The sequence below is a fragment of the Peromyscus eremicus genome, chromosome 5 (assembly GCF_949786415.1).
Source record: "Peromyscus eremicus chromosome 5, PerEre_H2_v1, whole genome shotgun sequence".
Lineage (NCBI taxonomy): Eukaryota > Metazoa > Chordata > Mammalia > Rodentia > Cricetidae > Peromyscus > Peromyscus eremicus.
In genome coordinates this window covers 44,353,485-44,377,232 of record NC_081420.1, presented here as the reverse complement: position 1 = coordinate 44,377,232, position 23,748 = coordinate 44,353,485, and the positions used below count along the sequence as shown (strand labels likewise).

The 23,748-nt window shown below is 37.2% G+C and overlaps 1 protein-coding gene across 3 annotated transcripts in view; it reads right to left on the bottom strand.

Annotated features, from left to right (window-relative positions):
* Positions 1-23,748, bottom strand: part of Sugct (succinyl-CoA:glutarate-CoA transferase) — a 721,641-nt gene that overhangs the window by 550,070 nt on the left and 147,823 nt on the right. For all 3 annotated transcript variants that reach the window (XM_059263379.1, XM_059263377.1, XM_059263378.1), the window contains one exon: positions 11,666-11,761. In XM_059263379.1, coding sequence (XP_059119362.1) covers positions 11,666-11,761 — 96 coding nt within the window. The remainder of the gene's footprint in view (positions 1-11,665; positions 11,762-23,748) is intronic.

The following is a 23,748-nucleotide window of genomic DNA, read 5'->3' as shown; positions in this document are numbered from 1 at the left end:
GTAACACTGGTCTACAACCCACAACTAACTTCCGACAAGGAAGGAGACCAGTCTCCCCTTTCTAAAACATGCAAACATACTCAAAACCCACTTTCTAGTTCCATCTTATCCTTTGGTACAAAATTATTGACCTGGAACAAATAATTCATTTCAAGCAGTGGAACCTCTATTTCAAACTAAAAAACCAGTAAAAGTAGAATGTCTCCCTTTGAGATAAAGTTGGAATTTTTGGAGATGTGTCTATTTGGTTTCTCCCCAGGTTATCCTCTTATGTCCCAAACACTTCTGTCTCCAACTCCTACCCTAGCCTGCAAGCTCATGAAAATACCATTTGAAAACTAGAGACCATGAGTCTTACAATAGCCCAAACCACTCCAATCTCATGTATTGCTCAAAGACGGTGTTCTCATTAAATTGATGGGAAGAAATACAACTGTTTCACTACAACCTGACCTAATTACTATTCTGATACAATTATAGCATATGCAATCAAAAGATTTATTCAGAAGATGTAAAACCTGACTTCCTGAAGGAAATTTGCTTTTAAGTCATAATTAAGGACTCCTGTAATGAATAAACAACTGAAATGTTTACTCCTCTTCAATTGCTCTTGGCAGCCTTGAGGGGGATGTTATGAAGAGGAAAACGCCTTTTTCTTTTCTTTGACAAAGAAATAACTCTTTCTCAAAGGGGACATTAAGCCAGAAAATGAAACTTAACATACAAGACTGTATCATCTGCCAAGCATGCTATAGAATCACGTCTTCCTGCCCAAGTTATAACGCATAATTGTGACTGTGACCAAGTTACCTAAACTCTCTTTTTCTGTTTCCTTGTTGGACGGTGAGAAATATATTGTAATATAAGTATTAATGTAAATATCAAGATGTATTTACATGGCGGCTTTATGAGTAAATAAATATGTATAAAGCATTTAATAACTGGAGCATAGTAATCACTTATTAGCATCACCTCTCACAGCCGTAATGATTCTTGCTAACTAGTTACTAATCCTAATGGCTATTTAAACATTCTTCCTTATTTGAAATGACATTTGGTTCTTTTTTAATAGTCTCTATCAAATTTGTTTACATAAGAAATGTACAATCTTATTGGTTCTTCACGTGTCCTGTGAATGCAAGAGAAGCAGATGAAATTCTGAAACACCTCCAACTATTCTCTAACTCTTTGCCTTTCCACATGTCTCCTGCTGCTTTGCCTCTTAGTGAAGCACGTTTAAATGCTACAGTTGTTAGCTGGAGGCCATTGTGATTTCAAAAGTCAAAATAGTTTTTTAACCATCACAATACACTATCCTTGAGCACCAAAATTATCTGAAGCTCAGAAATTTTGTTTTAAATCAAAGAAAGTTAAGTCTTTTCTTAGGAGAAGCAGAGTGGCCGCTATTATGCCAGTAGCTGGCACATCTTCTCTAATTTTATCTGCCTCTTGGACTGCCCAGTGACCTATTTTCTTAGAATTGTGGCAAAGTCCTTGCCAATTTATTTCAAAGTAACCAGGGCCTTCAAAGAAGACTTCATTTTGCTCTAACAAGAATCTCAAATTGATGTGAATTGAGGCATTCAGAGGCTCTGAAGTAAACACGTGAAAGATACCTGCCCAACCTTTAGGAAGAAGTGGGGAGAGATCACAAAATTAGCACTTTAATTTACCAGAAAATGAAGTGTAAGTCCTAAATTGTCACTGTTAATTAATTTAAAATTTGGAGAAATTTCTGAAATACAATCTGACTGCTAGGGATATGACTCAGTGGGATAGCATACACTCCACAAACCATATAGCTCAGTGGTAAAGCACACACTCCACATACATGAGGCCCTAGAGTCAATTCCCAACATTATAAAAACCAAAACAAAGTGAAATGAAACACAATCTAATGTATTTTCCATGACCCAGTAACTCATACTTATTTTTAAGTTTAAAAAAAAATTTTGGCTTACATTTTCAGAGGGATAGAGTCCATCATAGCAAGAACAGCATGGAATGGGTGCAGGAACAAGAAATTAGCTGATCACGTTTTATCTGCTCACAGGAAACAGAGAGCAGGAAGTGGGGCAAGGCTATACACCACCAAAGCCCACTCCCAATGACATACTTCCTCCAGCAAGGATATACTTTCTAAAGGTTCCTTAGTCTCCTCAAACAGTACTGCCAACAGAGGACCAAGGATTCAAATACATAAGCCTATGGGAGACATTTCTCGTTCAAACTACAACAGGCTGTATGTTAGAAATGATGTGGGAGTTTATACAAAGCAAAAAAGTGAAATGAATTTTCACTTACACCATCATGAAAACATTTGCAAAAAAGATTATTAAAACAAAGAAGTAAATTAACAGAAGTGTGGACTTACTGGTCATCAGAAAATTTAAAGGTTATTAGTGGCATAAGCCATTAGGTTTTTCAGAACTTCCAGATGCTGAACGACTATCCACAGCAGAATAGAAGTTTTGCCGGTTTTACTATGATCTTAACAGAAGTAATACTGACATACAAGTGTTAACAGAAGTAATACTGACATACAAGTGTCACTACCTTCATCAATTAGGTTTTTTTTAATTTATTGTTTATTGATGCTCAGTTTCTTTTTGCCTTTATTTTTAATAACATAATTTTGATGATAATTATTACAAATAAATATGTATTTAATGTAGTATTTCTTTCATCTTTTAAAAGATTTTTACGTGTGTATGCGTTTGTATGAAGTATGCCAAATGTGTATAGATGCCTGAGGAGGCCAGAAGAGGGCTCAGATCCCATAGAACTGGAGTTACTGCCACCTGGCATGGATGATGAGAACTGAACTCCAGTCTCCTGGGAGAGCAGTAAACACTTTTAATCACTGAGCCATCTTTTCAGCCCTTTCTCTCATTTTTTTTTAAGCTGAGGGAGAACTGCCATCTTAGTGCTCTCAAGAACAAATTTATTTATTTATAGAGATAGGTTCAGAGATTACTTCTGAAAATCATATTGCTGTTTTTCATTTGGTTGACTGTGAATTTGTACTGTGTCTTTATTAATAATTCATTGAACTAAAATCCTCATTTCCTTCAATGACTCAGTCACTGTATATTATTCTCTTCATCTCAAACAATTCTTGTACTATTACTACAGCTAGGCAATATCTCAATAATATAATTCTTATTGAATTGTATTAGTATCTGTAAAAGTTCCAGGACAAATTTTTAAATAGAAAAAAATACCACATCATGTTGCCCTCCTTCTTTAAATGATTTAAAGTGAATTAAACTACAAATCCCATGAATGTTAAAATTTCATCCATGTACCTTTATTTATTTTACCCCTAAGTTTCCATGGATATTTTCTTAGGTACTATTTTAGAATTTCACAGAAACTATTCACAGTTATAATGTCAACTCATCTGCAGCAATAGCAATAAGAGTTACCTTTTACTGAGACCTTATTTGAGTCAGGTAAGAAATCTAGCTCACACTGTCTCATTTCATTCTTCCAGGTCTAACTCCAAACCACAAGCCCTCTGGATTGTACCTGCTAAACTGTCTCTGAGTTCCTGTGGCTTTCAAGACTAAGATGGTGTCTCCTCCACAGAGGGCTCAAGAAACTGTTATTTACTTGACTTGTCAAAAGTCATATAAAAGCAGTGAGTTGAAACTATCACACAGGAAAACTTACACCATTCCACACCTCAGAGTTCAAATATACTTCTATAGCAAGGACACACACTATGTTTTCTGTCTTCTAGAATCGTAATAACTACATTAACTTTCAAACACAGGATGAAAAGGAACTGTTCTCTAATAAAGAAACAAATATCCATCTTCTGCTGCACCTAGTACTGCCGGAACTTCTAGTTTGGATATAGTGGGAAAATAAATTAATTTTGCAATTTTAAAGCCATGATTCTAATCTAGGTTAGGACAAAGGAAATTTACTTAACATCTCTAGGTCTTCTTTTAATAAATAAAAAATGAAAATAAAGTTTGATGTGTAATACAGACATTCACCAATATGTACCCCAGTTAGATGCTGTGTTCAGTGGCATTTAGATGGTCATTACTAGTTACGACCATTCATCACCTAAGCTAAGTATGCAGGGCGGTCACACGCCTGCTCAAACTCTATCTTCACACTTTCCTGAGTGCCTTAGTGTGACTATGATTTAAAAACAAAACCACACATAAAAAGAGACAGATGTGTATTGTTTAAATTTTGACATTTAAAAGGATTTCTTAATGTGAGCTAAAAAATATAAAAATATTCCCAATGTTACCTAATCTGCATGATTTAATAGCACTTGGACATTTTCTAAGGAATGATAACAAAGTGCTGCATCTCCTCACACTTGGAATTTACTGCCTGTCTGCGTCTCCGCTCAGGCCAAATTAAATACACAGCATAATGACCCTCCGAGAAATAACAAAGCACAGCTTCCTGCTGTACTCCTTGGTTGAATAAACCCAAACTGAGGTGAAGAGGACAGAATTTCATTTAATCATCTAAGTAACTGTTTTCTTCCATCTCTTGAGTTAGAAGCTTCTTCAGAAGAAAAGTCTAGAAAAAGTCGTGATGTGATTGATCAGGTCATTTAAAGAAAAAAATTTCTTTGAAGATTCTTTATTTGAAAGGCTCAAGGAGTGTGAATGAAGCATAAAAGTTCATTGCCCTTGCTATTCCACTCCCGAACACCTGCGGCTGCCCGAGGTCTATGTACTATTCAAGCTTTTTGTCTGCGAAGCATAAAAGCTATCCTAGAAGACACAGTGGTTATACCACTTCCTTCCAGAAAATACTACCCAAAACTCTTTGGAAAGGTTTTGTAACACAAGAGCACAAGAAGTAGAATGGTAAACAGAAAAAAACCGTACCCTGGAGCCCAAGTAGATAGGTGGGCTTTGGTATGGTTGGTTTGTTTTGTTTTCGTTTTAATTGGTTAGTTTATTGGTATTTTGTTTCATATATTGCAAAAGTATGGACTGAACTCAGGGCTCTTCATATTCTAGGCAAGTGTAGTCCTGTTTTGTTTTTATTTTTGAGACAGAGCCTCCCTACATTGCTCAGCCTTTAATTATACATATGTACCATATCCTTCTAGATGATGGAGTTTTGAGGATGTAAACTATGTCCACATGTTTATGCATACAAGTTATAGAAAAGGTAAAGTACAATAATGGTGTTTTAGGTAAGCAAAATTGGGTAATAAATGCTTTGCCCCATATTGACAGGAACAAATAGAGTTAATAATATGTGGGTATATAGTTGGAGTTTATGGAGTACAACAAACAATAAAGTTATTCTCTTCTGACTACATCAAGTTTTAATGAAAAGTGTCAACTAAAGATGAGTACAGTGGAAATGATCTATAAAGATATATGAAGTAGTCAGCCCAGAGAGACAAAACAGAGCATATATGACTATAACAGAATCTTCAGGTAAGGCTGGCAAACACATGCAAGAGATGGCCACAAACTGGGAGGTAAACACTTAGTGTGCTCATGTTTTTACTGGTCATGTTCACTGCTTCGATGCAGGCATGGAATGGATAGAATAGAATAGTAGGTTTAATCAGTACTAACATTTTCCAGTTAAGTACAAAAACAATGGTGTCACTCTTATTAAAATCTAAATGTAGAACCTTAATGCTCACAGCACAGCATCAGCCTCACTTAATATCAGAATCTGTACCTTAACAAGATATTTAGATGATCCAAATACACTCTGGCATTTAAGAAACATCTGAGTAAGAACAACGTATTATGAAGAAATGATCATTAAGAGAGAGGGGTATTCAGCTGAATACTCTGTCATCATAGAACCCTCATCCAGTGACTGAAGGAAGTAGATGCAGAAATCCACAGCCAGGTCCAGACCATGATTGGAAAAAGTACAGTGACAACTAGCCAAACTAGTGGAAACACATGAACTGTGGACCAATAGCTAAGGAGCCCCCATGGTACTGGACTAGACTCTCCAGATAAGCAAGACAGTTGTTTAGCTTGAACTGTTTAGGGGGCCCCCAGGCAGTGGGACTGAGACCTGTCCCTAATGCATGAGCCAGCTTTTTGGAGCCTAGTACCTATGGTGAGACACTTTGCACAGCCTTGGTGCAGGGAGGAGGGGCTTGGACCTGCATCAACTGAATGTATCAGGTTCTGCTGACTCCTTATGGGAGACCTTGCCTTGGAGGAGGTGGAAACAGGGGGTGGGTTTGGGGAGGGAGACTGGGGGGCAGGAAGAGGGAGGAGAGGGAAATCTGTGATTGGTATGTAAAATGAATAGAAAATCTCTTAATAAAAAAAGAGAGGAGAGGGGATGCTAAAGAAAATATATCTAAGTCTTTGGTAAGTTCTCTATATGGTAGACTTTACAGCAAGCAAGAAGATGGCACAAAAACTGGATCAAGAAAAGAGCTGAACATATCCTACTGGGTGACCATAAATGGCCTGGAAGAGTTAGAGTCCTGGAGGTGATTAATGCAAATAGGTGTAAAGAATTATAAATTAGCCAAGAATTACAGTGTATGCCTGTAGTAAGAGAGATTTGAAAGGTTAAGCAAGAGGAGACATGAGAACAGGAATTTGAGAAGAGTCTGAGTACCACACTGAGACTTCAGAAAATAAAAAGGGAGAGAGAAATGGAAGGAGATAAGAAAAAGAAGGAAAGGGATGGGAAGCAAAAGAGGAAGGAAAGGAGCAAGAAGGGAAAGAAAGATAATGGGATTAATTCTCAGTCTTTCAATGGAAGGAGATGGTTGTTAATGCAATCTCTTTTTCCTGACTGATCTTATGAAAATTTATATTGGTCATGGGATTGGGGTTCCATGGTATGACCCCAATTCCTTCATGTTAATGAACTTCCTTGTTACCAGACAAAAGACATAGTTAGAAATGTGCATACTTCTGTTCTAAGATTGGCTAAACTTCAACAGTAAAAAATATTTTTCTTCGGTATACTCACTATAATTTTCTATCCTTATAAGTACTTGTGAGTAGATCTTTGATGATGTGGAAAGAATTGGATGTCAGGATCACAGGCATAGGACATACAAATGGTAGACTTTTAGGAAATTGAAAAATGTAATGGAGTTTTAAATAAACTCAGGCTACAATATTAAAATTAAAAGGATGAGAAGAAGCCTAGATGGCCATCTAGCAATGAGATGGTGATGAAAATATGGTACAAATGCAAAATGCAATTCTATTCAGCTGTAAAAAAAAAATGAAATCATGGATTTTGCAGGAAAATTAACATAACTGGAAAATATTGTGCTGAGTAAATGAACACTGCATGATCTCTCTTATTGTGGGTCCTAGATCCAAATCTTTAGGTTTGAATATATGACCTGGAACAACCATAGAAGCCAGAAAAGTAGAAAGGGACCACCACAGGAGGTGAGAAGAGTTCTGGAAAGGAAAATAGCAATGTTATGAAGGGATTAGAAGAAAAAATGGAGAGACTTAAATGGAGAAGGGAGAGGAAAAACAATAAAGAGAGTGAAGAAGGAGGAATAAATAACCTCCGTACTTGGACTTTGTCTGGTTTGAGCTTGTAGGCCTTGTGCATGCTGTCATAATCACCATGGGTTCATATGTGCATCTGCCTCATTATGTCCACAAAACATTGTTTGTTTCCTGGAAGTCATCTACCATCTCTGGCTCTTACAATCTTCTCACCCTTTTAGGACTAAGCATGGGTGTCTCTTTTAGGGCTAAATATTCCAGTGTCTCTTATTCTCTGCACACGGACCAGTTGCAGATCTCTGTGTTAATTACCACATACTTCATAAAGAAGCTCTTCTGATGAGAGTTGAGTGATGCACCAATTTATGGGCATAACAATAAGATGTCAGGATTGTTTTATTGCCAAGTCCATACAGAAAATAGCAATAAAATTTCCCCTAGGGCCCATCACTTATCTAGCTACAGGTTCTTGACCTCATTAACAATGTCAGGTATGGGTTCCATCTCATGGAACACTACTTAAATCTAATGGAAAATGTTATTTGGTTACTCCCAAACATTTGTGCCGCTATTGCACCGGTTGGTATATCTTGTCACCCATGTTATTATTGTAGCTCACAGGATTCAGAGCTGGGTGAAACCAATGTTTACTTTTCTTTTTTGGTAGTGTACATAGCACCTTCCTGCAGTATGAATGCTAGCCAATAAGTTTAAAGCTTCTAGTTGAGTACCAGCTAGATTTTTCTCCAGCTATAGTTCTTTGACTCAAATATGTAATGACTTCTGTTATAGGATTTTAAAGTTGTGGTGGGTAAACAACAGAATTGGCAATACCCTGTCATGTTGTGGGGGAATCTATAGGACTAAACCAACAACTCAAAAAGAAGTAACCCATAACATACATTGTGTACTTGGGGTATTGCCTTCCTTTAGGAGGTAACTCTGAATATTCTCTCCTCTCTCTCTCTCTCTCTCTCTCTCTCTCTCTCTCTCTCTCTCTCTCTCTCTCCCTTCCTCCCTCCCTCCCTCCCTCCCTCTGTCCCTCTGTCCCTCCCTCTCTCCCTCTCTCCCTCTCTCTATGTATGTGTGTTAGGAAACTCTACAGTATTAGTTTACATATGGCTTTTCAAAAGGCCTTTAGTGGTAGGTATTGTTCCCAGTATTCCTTCCTCTACCCTTTCCTCTCATCCCACAATCCATTTAACCCTTCCTGTTCTACTCCCTGCCTTTTCCATTATAACCTTATATTCTATTTTCCCTTCCTTGAAATATACCTTCCTCCTCAATGGTCCCTTACTAGTCCTTACTAGTGACCTAACCTCTATGTTTATTCTAAATGAAACACACATACTCAAAACTTAAAAGCTAACACCCACATATGAGAAAAAAATCATATCGAGTGTTTGTCTTTCTCAGTCTAGGTTACATAAGTCTGGATGGTTTTTTTCTAATTCTAGCCATTTACTTATAAATTTTATAACTTCATATTTCTTAACAGAAACAGCAAAAAATCTGTCTATAGTTTCTACTTTTATTTAACTTGTTGAGTTTTAAAAATTTGCCAACAAACTGAATATAATGACACATACCTGAATCCTATTATGCAGAAGGCTAAGATAAGAAGATCAAAAGTTCAAGGCCTGACTGGGCTACATAGCAAGACCATGTCTCAAAAACACATAAAAAATAAAAGTCAGCAGTCAAAGAATTAAGAAGAAAAGTACATCAATGGATAAATGATATGAGTAGTTAAGAACTACGTGTTTCTAAAACAACATATAATGAGGGATCACTGTTTCTCAAAAATATATATTCTATGTGTTCAAGGTCTATGATTATCTAAATGGAGTTCAACAATGGAATGAAAGCAAGCTGTAAACCTTAACAACCTCCCAAAACTATCAGGATCTTTATTATAGACACTGGGCTAAAAACTCAGACAATAAGAAGCAAATTAAAAGCAAAACTGTAATTATCATAGGAAAGTTAATTATAATTACCTTCGAATTCACTCATGAAATATTCTTTGGGTCTATTCAAAAATTGTGAACAGACAAGAATCTTGAAGAATATAGGACCCATCTTGCTACATTAGTTTCATTCAATTTGCATTTAATCTTTAATCACTGTGCTGAACCAGTTCTCTACAAAGAGGAAGCAGATTAATTCTATGCTCCTGAGGAAAGACCAAAGTCGATCTCATTTCTTACAATCAACTGTGATCAAGTAAGCCTTCTATCCATTTAATATGGCTAAGATGACTGAACCACAAAGTATTTCTCTATCCTTGAAGAAAATCACACACACACACACACACACACACACACACACACACACACACACACACACAGAGAGAGAGAGAGAGAGAGAGAGAGAGAGAGAGAGAGAGAGTCTTTTATACACTTAACCTTCTAAAACAAGGGCCAAAAATTCTGAATTCCTTTGTCCCTCACAGTAAAACAATTAAGAGCTTATTCGGGATGCCAGAATTGTAGGTATGGATGCCCAGGAGAGATAGCTAAGGTCTATAGCAATCTTTTAAAACGGATATTCTAGTTTTATCAAAAAAAGAAACTTTTATAGTTTGTAATGTGACTTAGAATTATACTACAAAGCTTTCCAACTCAGAAATGCTGCTTTCTCCATATACATCAAAGGATGAAGCCTGGATTTCCATTATTTGAGATGAATTCACATAAATTCTAACATTGTAATTTGCTAAAAAACCCCTTGAGAATTTTCCTCATCAATTATATTTATGAGTCACTTAACCATACACCTGATGTAGGAGCAAACTGGATGAGAAGAAATAGTGAAAAGAGTTGAAGGGACCTGAAACCACAGCACACTCCTATCATTGGTAGAATAACTGAAAATGTCTAAACACAGAACCAAGAGGCCACTGTTGGAAACTCTCTATTCAAACTAGGTGTGAGATTTTTTTTTTAATCTGGAAAATAAGAAGGCTGAATCTAAGTATTTCTACCCAGCTCAAAAATACAATGACTTTTATGAATCAAGGTAGGAAGGTCTAGTTAGATGTTTAGAGCCAGCCACAAGAAAATCTTAGTTGGGGAAGCAAATGTCCCTAAGGTGGTCAAGAATCATTAGTGGGGACAAAAAAGGAGGCACTGAAGAAATCCTCCAAACTTATAATTATCCCAGAAGGTAACTCAACTTGAGAAAAGCAGCTATACCAAGAAATCATAGCAAAGTCTCAGGTATAAAATGGTCATAAACAGAACAAGAGAGGGAAGCATGCTGGGCTCACAGTGGATTATACTTTCCTCAAATATGGGTTTAAAAGTAATGGAAATGAAACTAAACCTGCCCAAGGAAGTAATCTCTTAACATTGAAAGGATGACTGGAAGTACTGATGGATTTCCTAGCAAACAAAAAAATTCTAAGTTTTTTGTTTCTTGTCAAGAATACATATGTTGAAATAGCTAAAGCTAAATCCATTCCTTTATTAAGCAGATACTTCCAGGGTACACTGCCTACATTTCTATTGAATATGAGAGAAATGATGAGAAAGACCCCATTCCTCTTAAATTCATGATGTATTACGGAAAGTTTGACAAATGAAAGGAAATGCAAAGAAATATGCAACTAGGCTAGGCTAAGGCTAGTGGCTTGGAAGACACAGTAGAGCTTTTATTTCTAAAGAATCACAGTTTCTTCACATATTCATTTGCACTAGCCAAAGTCCAGAATTTCTGAGGTTTAGACACTTAATAAAGAACAGCAGCTCAAACCATCTGTTTTTCTCCAAGGATGGAGATCCATCACACGCAAATTTTCACTTCACCCTAACCCTGTGAGAATATTATTGTCAGATGGAGAAGGAAGGTAACATTTGTTTTATAGCTAGCATGATAATTCACAATGCTTTATAAAGTAGCTACAGTCAATGGCATAACAGAAGCTTTTGGGTGAAAGAAAAAGAAAAAGAAAAAAATGAAGAAACCATCATATTATGAGCTCCAAAGTAATTCCTTTTCTATAAGTTCCTTTGATCCACTTAAGTGTTCTGTTACAAATCTTCTTGTGAAGAAATATGAAAAAAATTAAGGAGAACAACTGAACCTTGCTATAAGTCATAGACACATTATAGAACAATGCTGGAGGGTTTGTAAAAAAAAATTAATTCCCAGAGTCTTGTTGTACAGATCTGCAGATTATAGTAATGAAGGTTAAATTGTACCTGATAAGGAACAATGCTGCCATGAGCTGTGCCCCAGCGTTTTGCTTCCTTTTGACCAATAAGATAATTAGCAGCTACTTGGGTCAAACATGCCACCTGCCAGAATAAAAACAGAAAGGAAAAGTTAATTTACCTGTAATCATTAACAAAATGTTATAGTATAAAACCATTTCACTTCTTGTCATCATAGAGGGGAAAAGACACAAATTCAGTGAGAAAATATACATGTCTGTATTCTCTTCATACAAACAGAGAACATTATTACATGACTAAATAATGATCAGTTTAGAAATATAAACACAGAAAATTTCATCTCCTGAAAAGGCCATCTGTAGGCAGATGTCAGCCAAGCCAACAGCACCTTGATCTAGCCATGGGCAAAAAAACAAACAAACAAAAAAGCCACAAGAAGATATGTCAGCAACTAGCATATGAACCTCCCTTCTCTGGCTATGCCCTTGTTCTTTTTGTCATAACACCAAAAAGCCTGCATCATCACTAAGGCCAGGTGACCAAAGCAAGGAGCTACAGTCTTCTGAGCTTTTCAACATATAAAGAGAAATAATGCCAAGCTTCTATTTAGCCAGTTTAGTTGCATTTTGGGAAAAAAATGCCCAAGCATTTTTGACATAGGAAAATGAGGTTGTTTTTAATTCATTAATAAACCTTTCTTCCCACCCCTTCGCATCCATCAATGCCTGAGACAGGTGGGAGAGCTGGCCCTGAAGTCAGAAGGGCAGGAGAGCTGACCCTGCCCACCACTATCAGCAATACTTGGAAGAGCAGGCCCTGTACCTTGCAAGGGCAGCACAATAGATCCAACTCCATTGGCAGAGGTGTGGGCAAGCCAGCCCCAATATTGTGAGCATGGAAGAGCTGTCCCTATTATTCATCTGTCATGAGGCAACAAGGGCAGGAGAGAGATGCCCCCCACTTCACCCCACCCCTGCCCATCAATGCCTGAGGCAGGTGGGAAAGCTGGCCCTGAGGTCAAGGAGGAAGGGAAGCTAGCCCTGCCCCTCATCTGCTGCAGCATCTGGGAGAGTGGCCCTACACCATGCCTGGGCAACACAGTATAGCTGGCCCTGAAGGTGTAGATGTGGGAGATCTGATTCTGAGGACATGAAACGGGAGAATTGGCCCCACTCTTTGCTCACTGCTGCAAAGGGTGAACTCACCAAGACAATGCAGGAGAGCTTACTCTGATGGTGAGGACAAGCTGGCAGGCTGACCAATCCTGCAACTACCCAGGCCCAGAACCAGAGTTATGAGTTGTCCCATACCAATATCCACACTATCTGTGATCTGTTTGAGCACCTGAAGGGACTGGGTCCTGAAGACCCAAAGCTGCAGGATTTCTACAACATAGGGCAACAGCAGGATAAGCAAGAGGAGTCCCAGTGAGGACCCAGCATCAATAGTATAACAGAAACCAGAGGCCTCAAACCAGACCAATGACTCTTTGCAATGAACACTTACAAATAAAGATATGTGGACAAAAGGGTTTACTGAGTGACCCATTATGTCACACTACAACTTCCATGATGACATCCCACCCCGCCTTTTTTTTTCTTTTCCTTTTTTCTTTTTTCTCTTAAATTTTATCTGGGAGAGGGGGCTGCAAGGACAGAGGGCAGATATGCAGGGACAGGAAATGAATGAGATTGAAATGCATGATGTGAAAGACACAAAGAATAAATAAAAAGAAAGCTAAAAATAAAATAAAAACAAGTAATTTAAGCAAAAATACCTCTCTCAATTTGGTCTGATTCCCCATGCTTTCATTATTAGGCTCATTTTGTTTTTGAGCACCATAGATCTATTTAGGAGTCATCTGAAACCTCAACTTCATTCTCCGAATCTTAGTGTTCTGTGAACAGATCCTGAAAAACCTCATATTTTGGTTTCAGTAGGCTTGTTGGTGGTTTGAGAGTTGAGGCAGAGCCTCAGTCTATAATCAGGCTACCCAGGAACAAACTTTATAGGCCAGGCTAGCTTCAAACTTGCAGCAATTCTCCTTCCTCATCCTGCTGTGTACTGGGATCATAGGCACACCTGGAAACTTTCAGGTCCACACAAGGAAATCATGAGGATAATGGAAGGATTTCTGTGACCATCCACAGGGATCTTAGGATCCCTGAATATGCAGGCCTCCAAAGATCAGGACTATGAAAGGGTGATAAATGATATTTTATAATTACAGGGGAAAAAAACCATCTGGCTTCATGACACAGCTTTGCTATAGCACTGGCTTAATTTTCCTTTTCCAGATCATCAGTTGTAACTGGGAACCTACCAAGCCTGTAATTCAAACACACCCCAAACTGACAGTAGCTTCTGGAACAACTCAGGTATTGATTTTTCATGGCAAGGTGCCTTAACCATTTCTTGCCCTGTGCCTGGAATGAGAACTGTACTTCCTACAAGAGATGTCAATAGGAATCATGCTGAGTGAATCTTGCTGCTGTATCAGCCATTTTCCTTTATTATGGAGACTGACTCTCATTTTTTTTTGTTCATTTACTGCTCTGCTGAAATTGGAACTGCCTTGTGGCAGCTGGTTTGGCTGTACTACCCAGGTGGCAAAACTAATAAATTCTGAGTCATCCACTTCTGGACTTCCATCTGGTCTTGGGCATTTGAACCATGAAACACTCCAGGGCTCCTTGGGCTGCCTAGTGCTAATGATCATTTCACAGACCACTTCTGTGTCTTTCAAAATGCAAAATCAAAAGAACATTTTGTAGTGAAAATGCCCTGGAAGGGAATTCCAGATTCATGGTTTCTAAGTTTTGCCAACTTCCAAGTAGGTACATGACTGTTGGCATCTAATTTAACCTCTTTGACCCCCAAACACTTTCTCTATAAAGTTATGCTCATTTTAGCCAAACTTTCGGGTTTTAAAGTACTTCAAAATCAAATAAAATATTTGAAATCCTAATATATAGGCAGATAATATCCCAAGTGCTTGAAATGAAGCATATTGTGTAACTAACCACAGAGAGTATGAACACAATTTACAAAAGAGTAAATGATCTCAAAGTTTTCAATTAACATCTGTACTTCTAACCCTACTATTCCTTTAAGCTGTCAAATAATAAGACAAAAGGGATGCAATTATAGCTATTTTCTCGTGATGTCTCTTGCTGAATTTTGGAGACATTTTCTGAAGTCTGAATTCTGTAAGACAGATACTTCTTTCACATATATCTTTTGTGGTCCTATGTATTTTTTCTTTCAAAGAAATTCCAGTCAAAGTCACTTTCTAAGACACTGATGATACTACAAGACAAGAATTCAAATTCATAAAGATAAATACTGCAAGAAATTAATCACTATAGTTGTATTACATCTATTCTTTAAAGTCAGCAAAGATGCATGAAGCAGTAGATTGGGAGATGATCACAAGCAAAACTGCAAACCCTGAAATGAGATAAGGGCGAGCTAGACTCAAGGCTGAATATCAACCTGGCTACCTTATTTCTTATCTACCTTATTTTTCTCTTTCAATTTTTTTTGTGTGTGTGTTGTGTGTTAGGGTCTCTCTACATAGCCCTTGATGTGTTGAAATTCAGTATGAAGACCAGGCTAGCCTGGAACTCACAGAGATTGACCTGCCTAGTCCTTTCAATTTTTTACTTCTGTTTGCCTGACTCTGCCTTAATTAGAGTGAATTTGAATTAAATACCAGAACTTACCTCTCAAATTGCTTCTAAATGGAAGATACTATCCATTTTCTTTATATATCAGTAATTAATCCCCAATGTGTTTCAGAATTAGCAGATTCTCAATGGACAGAAAGGTTAAATAAGATTTTATACCAGTTGTCATTAAAATAAAACCATGATTTGTTGGTAGCTTCTCAAAGACAAAGTTGGATGGGGGAAGAATTCTATTTTTGAAAAGAGAGCAATGGGGCTAAACTTAGCAGTTCAATATTTAAAGAGGGCATACAGATCTGAGAGTAATCTGCTGTTTATAGGGCTGTATTTTAAGGCAGGGGAAGGGAGAGAAAGTCAACAGCTATGAGGTGATTTTGTATGAAAAATCAGAGGTTTCTTGGGCAATTAGTGACAAATTTTTCACAAATTAAAAGAATGCAGGATGTGACTTTTAGGTTAATAACTACATACTAAACACTCATTCTAAATATTGCATTAGATCATTACTTTCATCCCCTAAACTTAGGCTCATTATTTCATCAAGTGGACGCTATATAATTTACTCAGAATGTTGCTTTTATATGGCTTCATCTAAACAAAAAAGCCAACTTTGGTTTAATAATAATAATTCTGCAGTAAATCTATTATTTTAAATAACATAGTGGTCATGATAGTCCTTGTATCTAACCAGAAGTCCAATGGGGACTAACCTAAGTGGATCACAAAGGGCACATCCCCTAGAGACTTGAGGAAGGTTGTGCTCTTTTATTTCACAAAAACAGCCTCATGATGCCTCTCACCACCTGACCATAAGCTACATTTCCAGCAAGCAAACTGAAGCAATAAAATATTTCACCTACAAAAGAAAAACAACTTTGAGAGCAAAAAGAAAATTAGAACTATGGTCCATTGCATCAAAACAGGTCATTTTCCTCCTGCAGCCCTGTATATTCTGGCCAATAACTATGTTACATTAAATACCAAGCAAACATTCACTTACCCATCTCTCTATCCAATCTTAATCATCAATTTTAACATCATCTTTTCCATCAGGCCCCATGTTCTTTACCTAAGTAATAAAATATTTTGTAACTTTAAATGAACAGAGTACCTGAATACCACTACTTTCTGCTATGTTTTCTAAGGTGCGCTTGTTCTACAATTACAAGGTAATAAGATGTCGAAACTAAAAGGCACTAGATTAGGTCTTCCCCAAACATAGCTATGCATGTATCACTGTTGCATTGTAAAGGGCCAAAGGAATTTTTGTAACCTACCCCTAAGCTTCTGAATCAAATTCCGTAGGGATAGAACATGAGGGAAAAAAATCATTTAGCTAATGTACTTTTAGTTGCACATTGGATTTGAAAACCGAAACTCTTTTTTTTTTTTAATTTTTATTTTGCAATACAATTCAGTTCTACATATCAGCCACAGATTCCCTTGTTCTCCCCCCTCCCGCCCCCCTCACCTTCCCCCCAGCCCGCCCCCCATTCCAATCTCCTCCAGGGCAAAGCCTTCCCCACAGACTGAGATCAACCTGGTGGACTCAGTCCAGGTAGGTCCAGTCCCCTCCTCCCAGGCCGAGCCAAGCGATCCTGCATAGGCCCCAGGTTTCAAACAGCCGACTCATGCAATGAGCACCGGACCCGGTGCCACTGCCTGGATGCCTCCCAAACAGATCAGGCCAATCAACTGTCTCACCCACTCAGAGGGCCTGATCCAGTTGGTGACCCCTCAGCCATTGGTTCATATTTCATGTGTTTCCATTTGTTTGGTTATTTGTCTCTGTGCTTTATCCGACCTTGGTCTCAACAATTCTCGCTCATATAAACCCTCCTCATTCTCGCTAATTGGACTCCCAGAGATCCACCTGGGGCCTAGTCATGGATCTCTGCATCCAGATCCCTCAGTAGTTGGATGAGGTTTCTAGCACGACAATTAGGGTGTTTGGCCATCCCATCACCAGAGTAGGTCAGTTCAGACTGTCTCTCGACCATTGCCAGCAGTCTGTTGTGGGGGTATCTTTGTGGATTTCTGTGGGCCTCTCTAGCACTTTGTTTCTTCCTATTCTCATGTGGTCTTCATTTACCATGGTCTCCTATTCCTTGTTCTCCCTCTCTGTTGTTGATCCAGCTGGGATCTCCCACTCACCCAAGCTCTCTTTCCCTCGACCCTCGCCCTTTACTACCCCCACTCATGTCCAGGCTGTTCATGTAGATCTCATTCCATTTCTCTGTCATTGGGCGATCCCTGTGTTTTTCTTGGGGTCCTGTTTTCCAGGTAGCCTCCCTGGTGATGTGAGTAGCAGTCCAGTCATCCTTGTTCCACATCTAGTATCCTGCTATGAGTGAGTACATACCATGTTTGTCTTTCTGAGTCTGGGATACCTCACTCAGGATGATTTTTTCTAGATCCATCCATTTGTCTGCAAACCTCATGATGTCATTGTTTTTCTCTGCTGAGTAGTATTCCATTGTGTATATGTACCACATTTTGGAAAACCGAAACTCTTAAGAAACAGTTAAACATCGCACATTGGTAAATAAAAGAATAGGGAAGAGAAATAACTTGTCTGATGTCACAGAGCTAGTTAATCACTCCAACTCCATTGTTTTCCCCATGTTGTAACAACATCTGTGTCTCCTCTTGTTCCTCTTTTTAAATTAGGGACAAGTTTAGGGTAAATATTGTGTAGTCTAAACCCTTTTATGCTCTCATGCACATAACACAGAACCTCAACACTGAAATTTTTAATAATTTAAATAGTGATCTGTGGTGGTATTTTACTTGTACTGAAATGTGATTTTAATTGTATGTTAATAAATAAAGTTGCCTGGGGGTCAGAGTTTTAGAGCCATAGCAAGTGCGTGGCGGTGGTGGCGCATGCCTTTAAGGACCTGGAGGGCAGTACATACAGGCAGTGACAAGGCAGTCACGTGTTTAGGTTTACAACCAATGAGAAGGCAGAACAGCTAGACTATAAAAAGACATACACACAGGAAGTAGGCCCCTTTTTCGGAGAGCTCTCTTGGCTGAAGCAGGATAGCTGAAGCAGGAAGGGTGAGGCTCTTAGTTCTGACCTCTTGGCTTTCTTCTCTGAATCAGCTCTGTGTTTCTTATTTAATAAGACGGTTGGTTACACCTACATTTGGTGCCCAACGTGGGAAAAAAGGGAAGTGCTGTGGGATGGTCTGTATGTCAAATGTGTTGCTGATTGGTCAATAAATAAATCACTGATTGGCCAGTGGCCAGGCAGGAAGTATAGGTGGGACTAACAGGAGAATTGAGAGAACAGGAAGCTGAGTCAGAGAGACACTGCCAGCCGCCACCATGACAAGCCGCATGTGAGGATCCTGGTAAGCCACGAGCCATGTGGCATGGTATAGATTTATAGAAATGGATTAATTTAAGATATAAGAACAGTTAGCAAGAAGCCTGCCACGGCCATACAGTTTGTAACCAATATAAGTCTCTGTGTTTACTTGGTCGGGTCTGAGTGGCTGTGGGACTGGTGGGTGAGAAAGATTTATCCTGACTGTGGGCCAGGCAGGAGAACTCTAGCTACAGTGATCAATGTTTGTTTATTAAATAAATGCTTGAGTCCATTCTATGAAAGATACTGTGCTGAATGTGGGGATAGATGATAGATAAATAGATAGATAGACAGATAGATAGATAGATAGATAGATAGATAGATAGATAGATAGATAGATAGAGATAGGAAGAGAGAGAGAGAGAGAGAAATGGATAGAGAGATGGATGCTATATAATCTAGCCTCTTTTGTCCTGATGAATAGATGAGAAAATAAGTATTAAGGCACTTGATAGAGAGGAGATGAATATAAAACAATAAACATGACATATAAAGCTCTAGGGCAAAAAAGATTGATAGCAAAGCAGGGGAAGCTCAGTCAATCATGGGCCTCAGATGCTATCTGACAACATTCTTAGTCTTTTGGCTAGGAGAAGCTAAGGGTTTGTACATGCCAAAGGATTTACCTAGTAGTCACAAAAGCGCTAAATAACACACACAAGTTGGTAATAAATATCTAATAAGGGGCCATGACAACACAAAATACTCTGTAATTAGGCCCAGGAACTGCAACATTTCAACCTCTCTATAGTCACTGAAGCTCTGACCAGGCTGTGGTTAAACTAGCACATCTTCTTCCCAGGATTTCACCACAGAGACTTACTTTCCTGGTAAACATACTGTCACACCAACTACTGGCCACTTTTTGTTCTGACATTTCCATGTAATATGTACTTTTTTCAATAATTTGGAAGATTTACTTATTCTTTACTGTGTTACAGCAAAGACCTATCCCTTTAAGATTACTCTAAGCTGCCATATCCTATAGCCTGAAGAAGTAAGACCATGCCCTGATGTAGTTCCATCTCTGTCTAGTAGACTTAAAAGGCTATCCTAGACTCTGAATTTATGGACCAGCCCATTACCCAGTTCCCTCTATGCTCCTTGTCACTTAGAGCACCCCAAATTAAGTCATGAAGTGTGGAATTTTCCTTCACACCCTAAAGATATAAAAGTCAGCTATTTTCCTTTGTTCAGAAGATTTCTCTGAAGGTTCTCCTTTGGAATGCTCCTAACATTCTGTCTATGTCATCTATCTTTCTCCCACTTAGAGCTATGCCTCTTTTTTTATTTAAAATATAATTACATCATTTCTCCCTTCCTTTTCTTCCCTTCAACTCTTGGTGTGTCCTTTCCCTCACTCTCTCTCAAATTAATTGCCTCTTTTTTTATTATCATTCTTATACATATATATGCATAAATATCTAAATACAACCTACTGAGTATAATTAGTGTTGCTTAAAGAGAATAAATGTGTGAGTGATGCCTAAGAAAACATAAATACAAGGATAAATGAAATGGGTAAGGCAATCCGGTATTTGAAAACCAAGTTAAATAAAGAGATAGAAACACCGAGGAAAAACCTTAAGCTGAAATGAAAATTGAACTGAAGAAATCAATAACCCAATTATAAAACTCAGGGGAAATGCCTCATACATAGAATGGATCAAGTAGAAGATAGAACATTTAGTCTTGAAGAAAAAGTAATTAGACCATACAAAAAAAGAATATGAAAATAAAAATTTAAAACATAGTAAAGGAATACACAAGAACATTGGGAAACCATGAAATGCACAAAGCTTTAAATTATAGGCATAGAGAGGGAGAAGAACCAAGGTCAATGGCATAGACAAGATCATCAACAAGATCATAGAAGAAAGCTTCCCCAAACTAAGAAAGACATGCTTATACAGATTCAATGAGCACACAGAACACCAAATAAAAAGACTAGAAAAGAAACTGCCTACAAAACTAATACATAAAACTTTAAATATACAGAACAAGGAAAATAGTGAAATCTGCAAAAGAAAAAATATAAGCCACATATAAAGGAAAATCCACCACAATAACAGCTGTGTTCCCTGCCAAAAAAAAATCTTTGAAAGCCAAGAGTGCCTGGAGACATGTACTCCAAGTTCACAAATACCATGGGTGCCAACATAGACTACTTTACCCAGAAAAACTATCATCCATAGTTGAAAGAAAAATAAATCCATGATACAAGTAGGATAATGGAATTCATATCCACCAAAGCAGCCCTATGGAGAATACTGAAAGCAATATTCCAGAATGAAGAGAGGAACAATTACAGGCAAGATACTTAAAAAGAAAACAAATGATCCCATAGCTATTGAAACACAAATATGATGAGAAACACTAACAGCAAAAAGGCAACAAAATTATTCCAATCAATACACACTTTCACTAATAACTTTATATATTACTTACCATGATTTTCAAATCTAAAGAAACATACTAGAGCAGATTAAAGAAACAAAATCCATATTTCTGTTGTCTATAAGAAATTAAGCTTTAAATAAGAGATTACCTAAAAAAGATAGAATGGAAAAAGGCATCCAAGAAAATGGGATCCAATGAAATAGACTTCAAACTAAAACTAATCAGAAGCAATAAAGAGGGAACTTCATTCTGATCCAGGGAACAATTAACCAAGAAGACATTATAATCCCAAGTATATAAAAACCAAACTCAGGTGAGCCAAATTTCATTAAAAGCATATTACTGGAATTAAAGACAAATATTAATACCAACCCAATAATGCAACACAATTTCATTATCCCACTTTCTCCAGCAGAAAGATTATCTGGACAAAAAATAAACAAAGAAAGCTTAGAATTAAATGATATTATATATCAAATAGACTTAACATATATCCACAAGATATTCCACTAATACATCAATGAATATACATTCTAATCAGCAGGCCAATAAAATTTCTCTAAAACAGACTATACCCTGGGACATAAAACAGAACTTAACAAAATCAGAAAAGTAGAAATAGTTCTGTATACAATCTAACTATAATTTTTAAAATATAAAATGTATAACAAACAAACTTCTAGTAAGTACACAAACACATTGACATTAAGTAATTCATTGTTTAATGATGAATGGGTCAAAAAATAATTTTTTTAAATTCCTGAACTAAACGAAAATGAAAATCATAACACAAGAAAATCTCTGGGACACATTAAAATCAGTCACAAGAGGAAAATTTTTAGCTCTAAGTGCCTACTTAGAAAATCAGAAAGAGCACAAGTAAATAACTTAATGATGCAACTCAAGACTTTGGACAAACAAGAACAAACCAAACTCAAATCCAGGAGATGGCAAGAAATAATGAAACTTGGAGAAGAAATAAATGAGATCAAAACAAACAAATAAAAACCAATACATTAGAAAGAATCAAGCATTCTAAGAGCAGTTTGGGGGATTGTTTTGTTTTGTTTTGAGAAGATAAAAAAGATTGACAGACTCTTGACCCAACTAACCAAAATAAAGAGAGGACTCAAATTAACAGAATCAGAAATGAATAGTAAAAGATTACAACAGATCCCAAAGAAACTCAGGATATCATAAGGGAATACCTTAAAAATCTGTACTCCATTAAGTTGGAAAATCTAAACGAAATCTAAAAGAAACCACTAAAGTTAAACCAAGAAGAGATAAACAATCTAAACAGATCCATAACAAAGGAGATTGAAACAGCAATAAAAATCATCCTGACAGAAAGAAACCCAGGCACAGATGGATTCACAACAGAATTATACCAGACTTCCACAGATCTACAACCAATACTCCCTGAATTACTTTTTCAAAAATACTTCCATACTCCTCTATAAAGCCAGTATCACTTTAATACCAAAAAGTAACACATGCACACACACAGAAAAAGCTAAAAGTCAATAACCCTAATGAATATATGTTAAAATTGGCAGTAAAATATTTGCAAGCCAAATGAAGGCACATATCAAAAAGATCACCCACCATAGTAAAATTAGCTATATCCTGGAGATGCTAGAATGGTTCAAAATACATAAGTCAATAAATGTAATCAACCATATAAATTTTCTTAAAGGTATCACATGATTATCTCAATAGAAGAAGAAAAGTCTTTGAGAAAATATAGCATGCCTTCAAAATAAAAGACCTAGAAAGCATAGTACTGGGAAGAACACACCTCAACCTAATAGAGGATACATATGACAAACTCATAGCTAAATGGAGAAAGAAATTGAATCAATCCATTAAAATCAGGAAAGAGATAGGACCATCTCCTATCCCCACTCCTCTTTAATATACTGCTTGAAGCAACAGCTGGAGCAATAAAGGAAAAAGTAAATTAAAGGGATACAAATAGCAAGAGAAAAAGTAAAATTACCCCTATTTGGATATGATATTGTACATAAGAGATCCTGAAATTTCTACAAGAAAATTTCAAGAAACAATTTCAGCAAAATGGCAGGATACAAAATCAAATTACAAAAATCAGTAGCCTTTCTAAATATTAAGAGCAAATATGCAGAGAAAGAGATCATGGGTAGACTCTTTTTAAAAGAGTCTCAAAGAAAATAAGACATCTAGAAATCAACCTAACCAAGGACATAAACGATCTTTACGATGAAAACTTCAAATCTCTGAAGAAAGAAATCAAAGAAGGTACTCTAAAATAGAAAGACTTGCCATGCTCATGAATTGTTAAAATGACCATTCTACCAAAAGCAATTTACAGATTCAGTGAAATCCTAATCAAAATGCTCATAATATTCTTAACAGAAATAGAAAAATCCTAAGATTAATATGGAAGCACAAAAGACCCCAGATAGCCTCAGCAATCCTCAGAAGAAAGAACAATGATGGAAGGGGTACCAGTGCAGACTTCAAGACAAAAAGAGTAAGGTAGTGACCCCAAAACAAACATGTAGACAAATGGAACAAAATAGAAAACCCAAACATGAGTACATGGACCTACAACCAACTGATATTTAATGATGCCAAAAACAAACACTAAAGAAAATACAGCA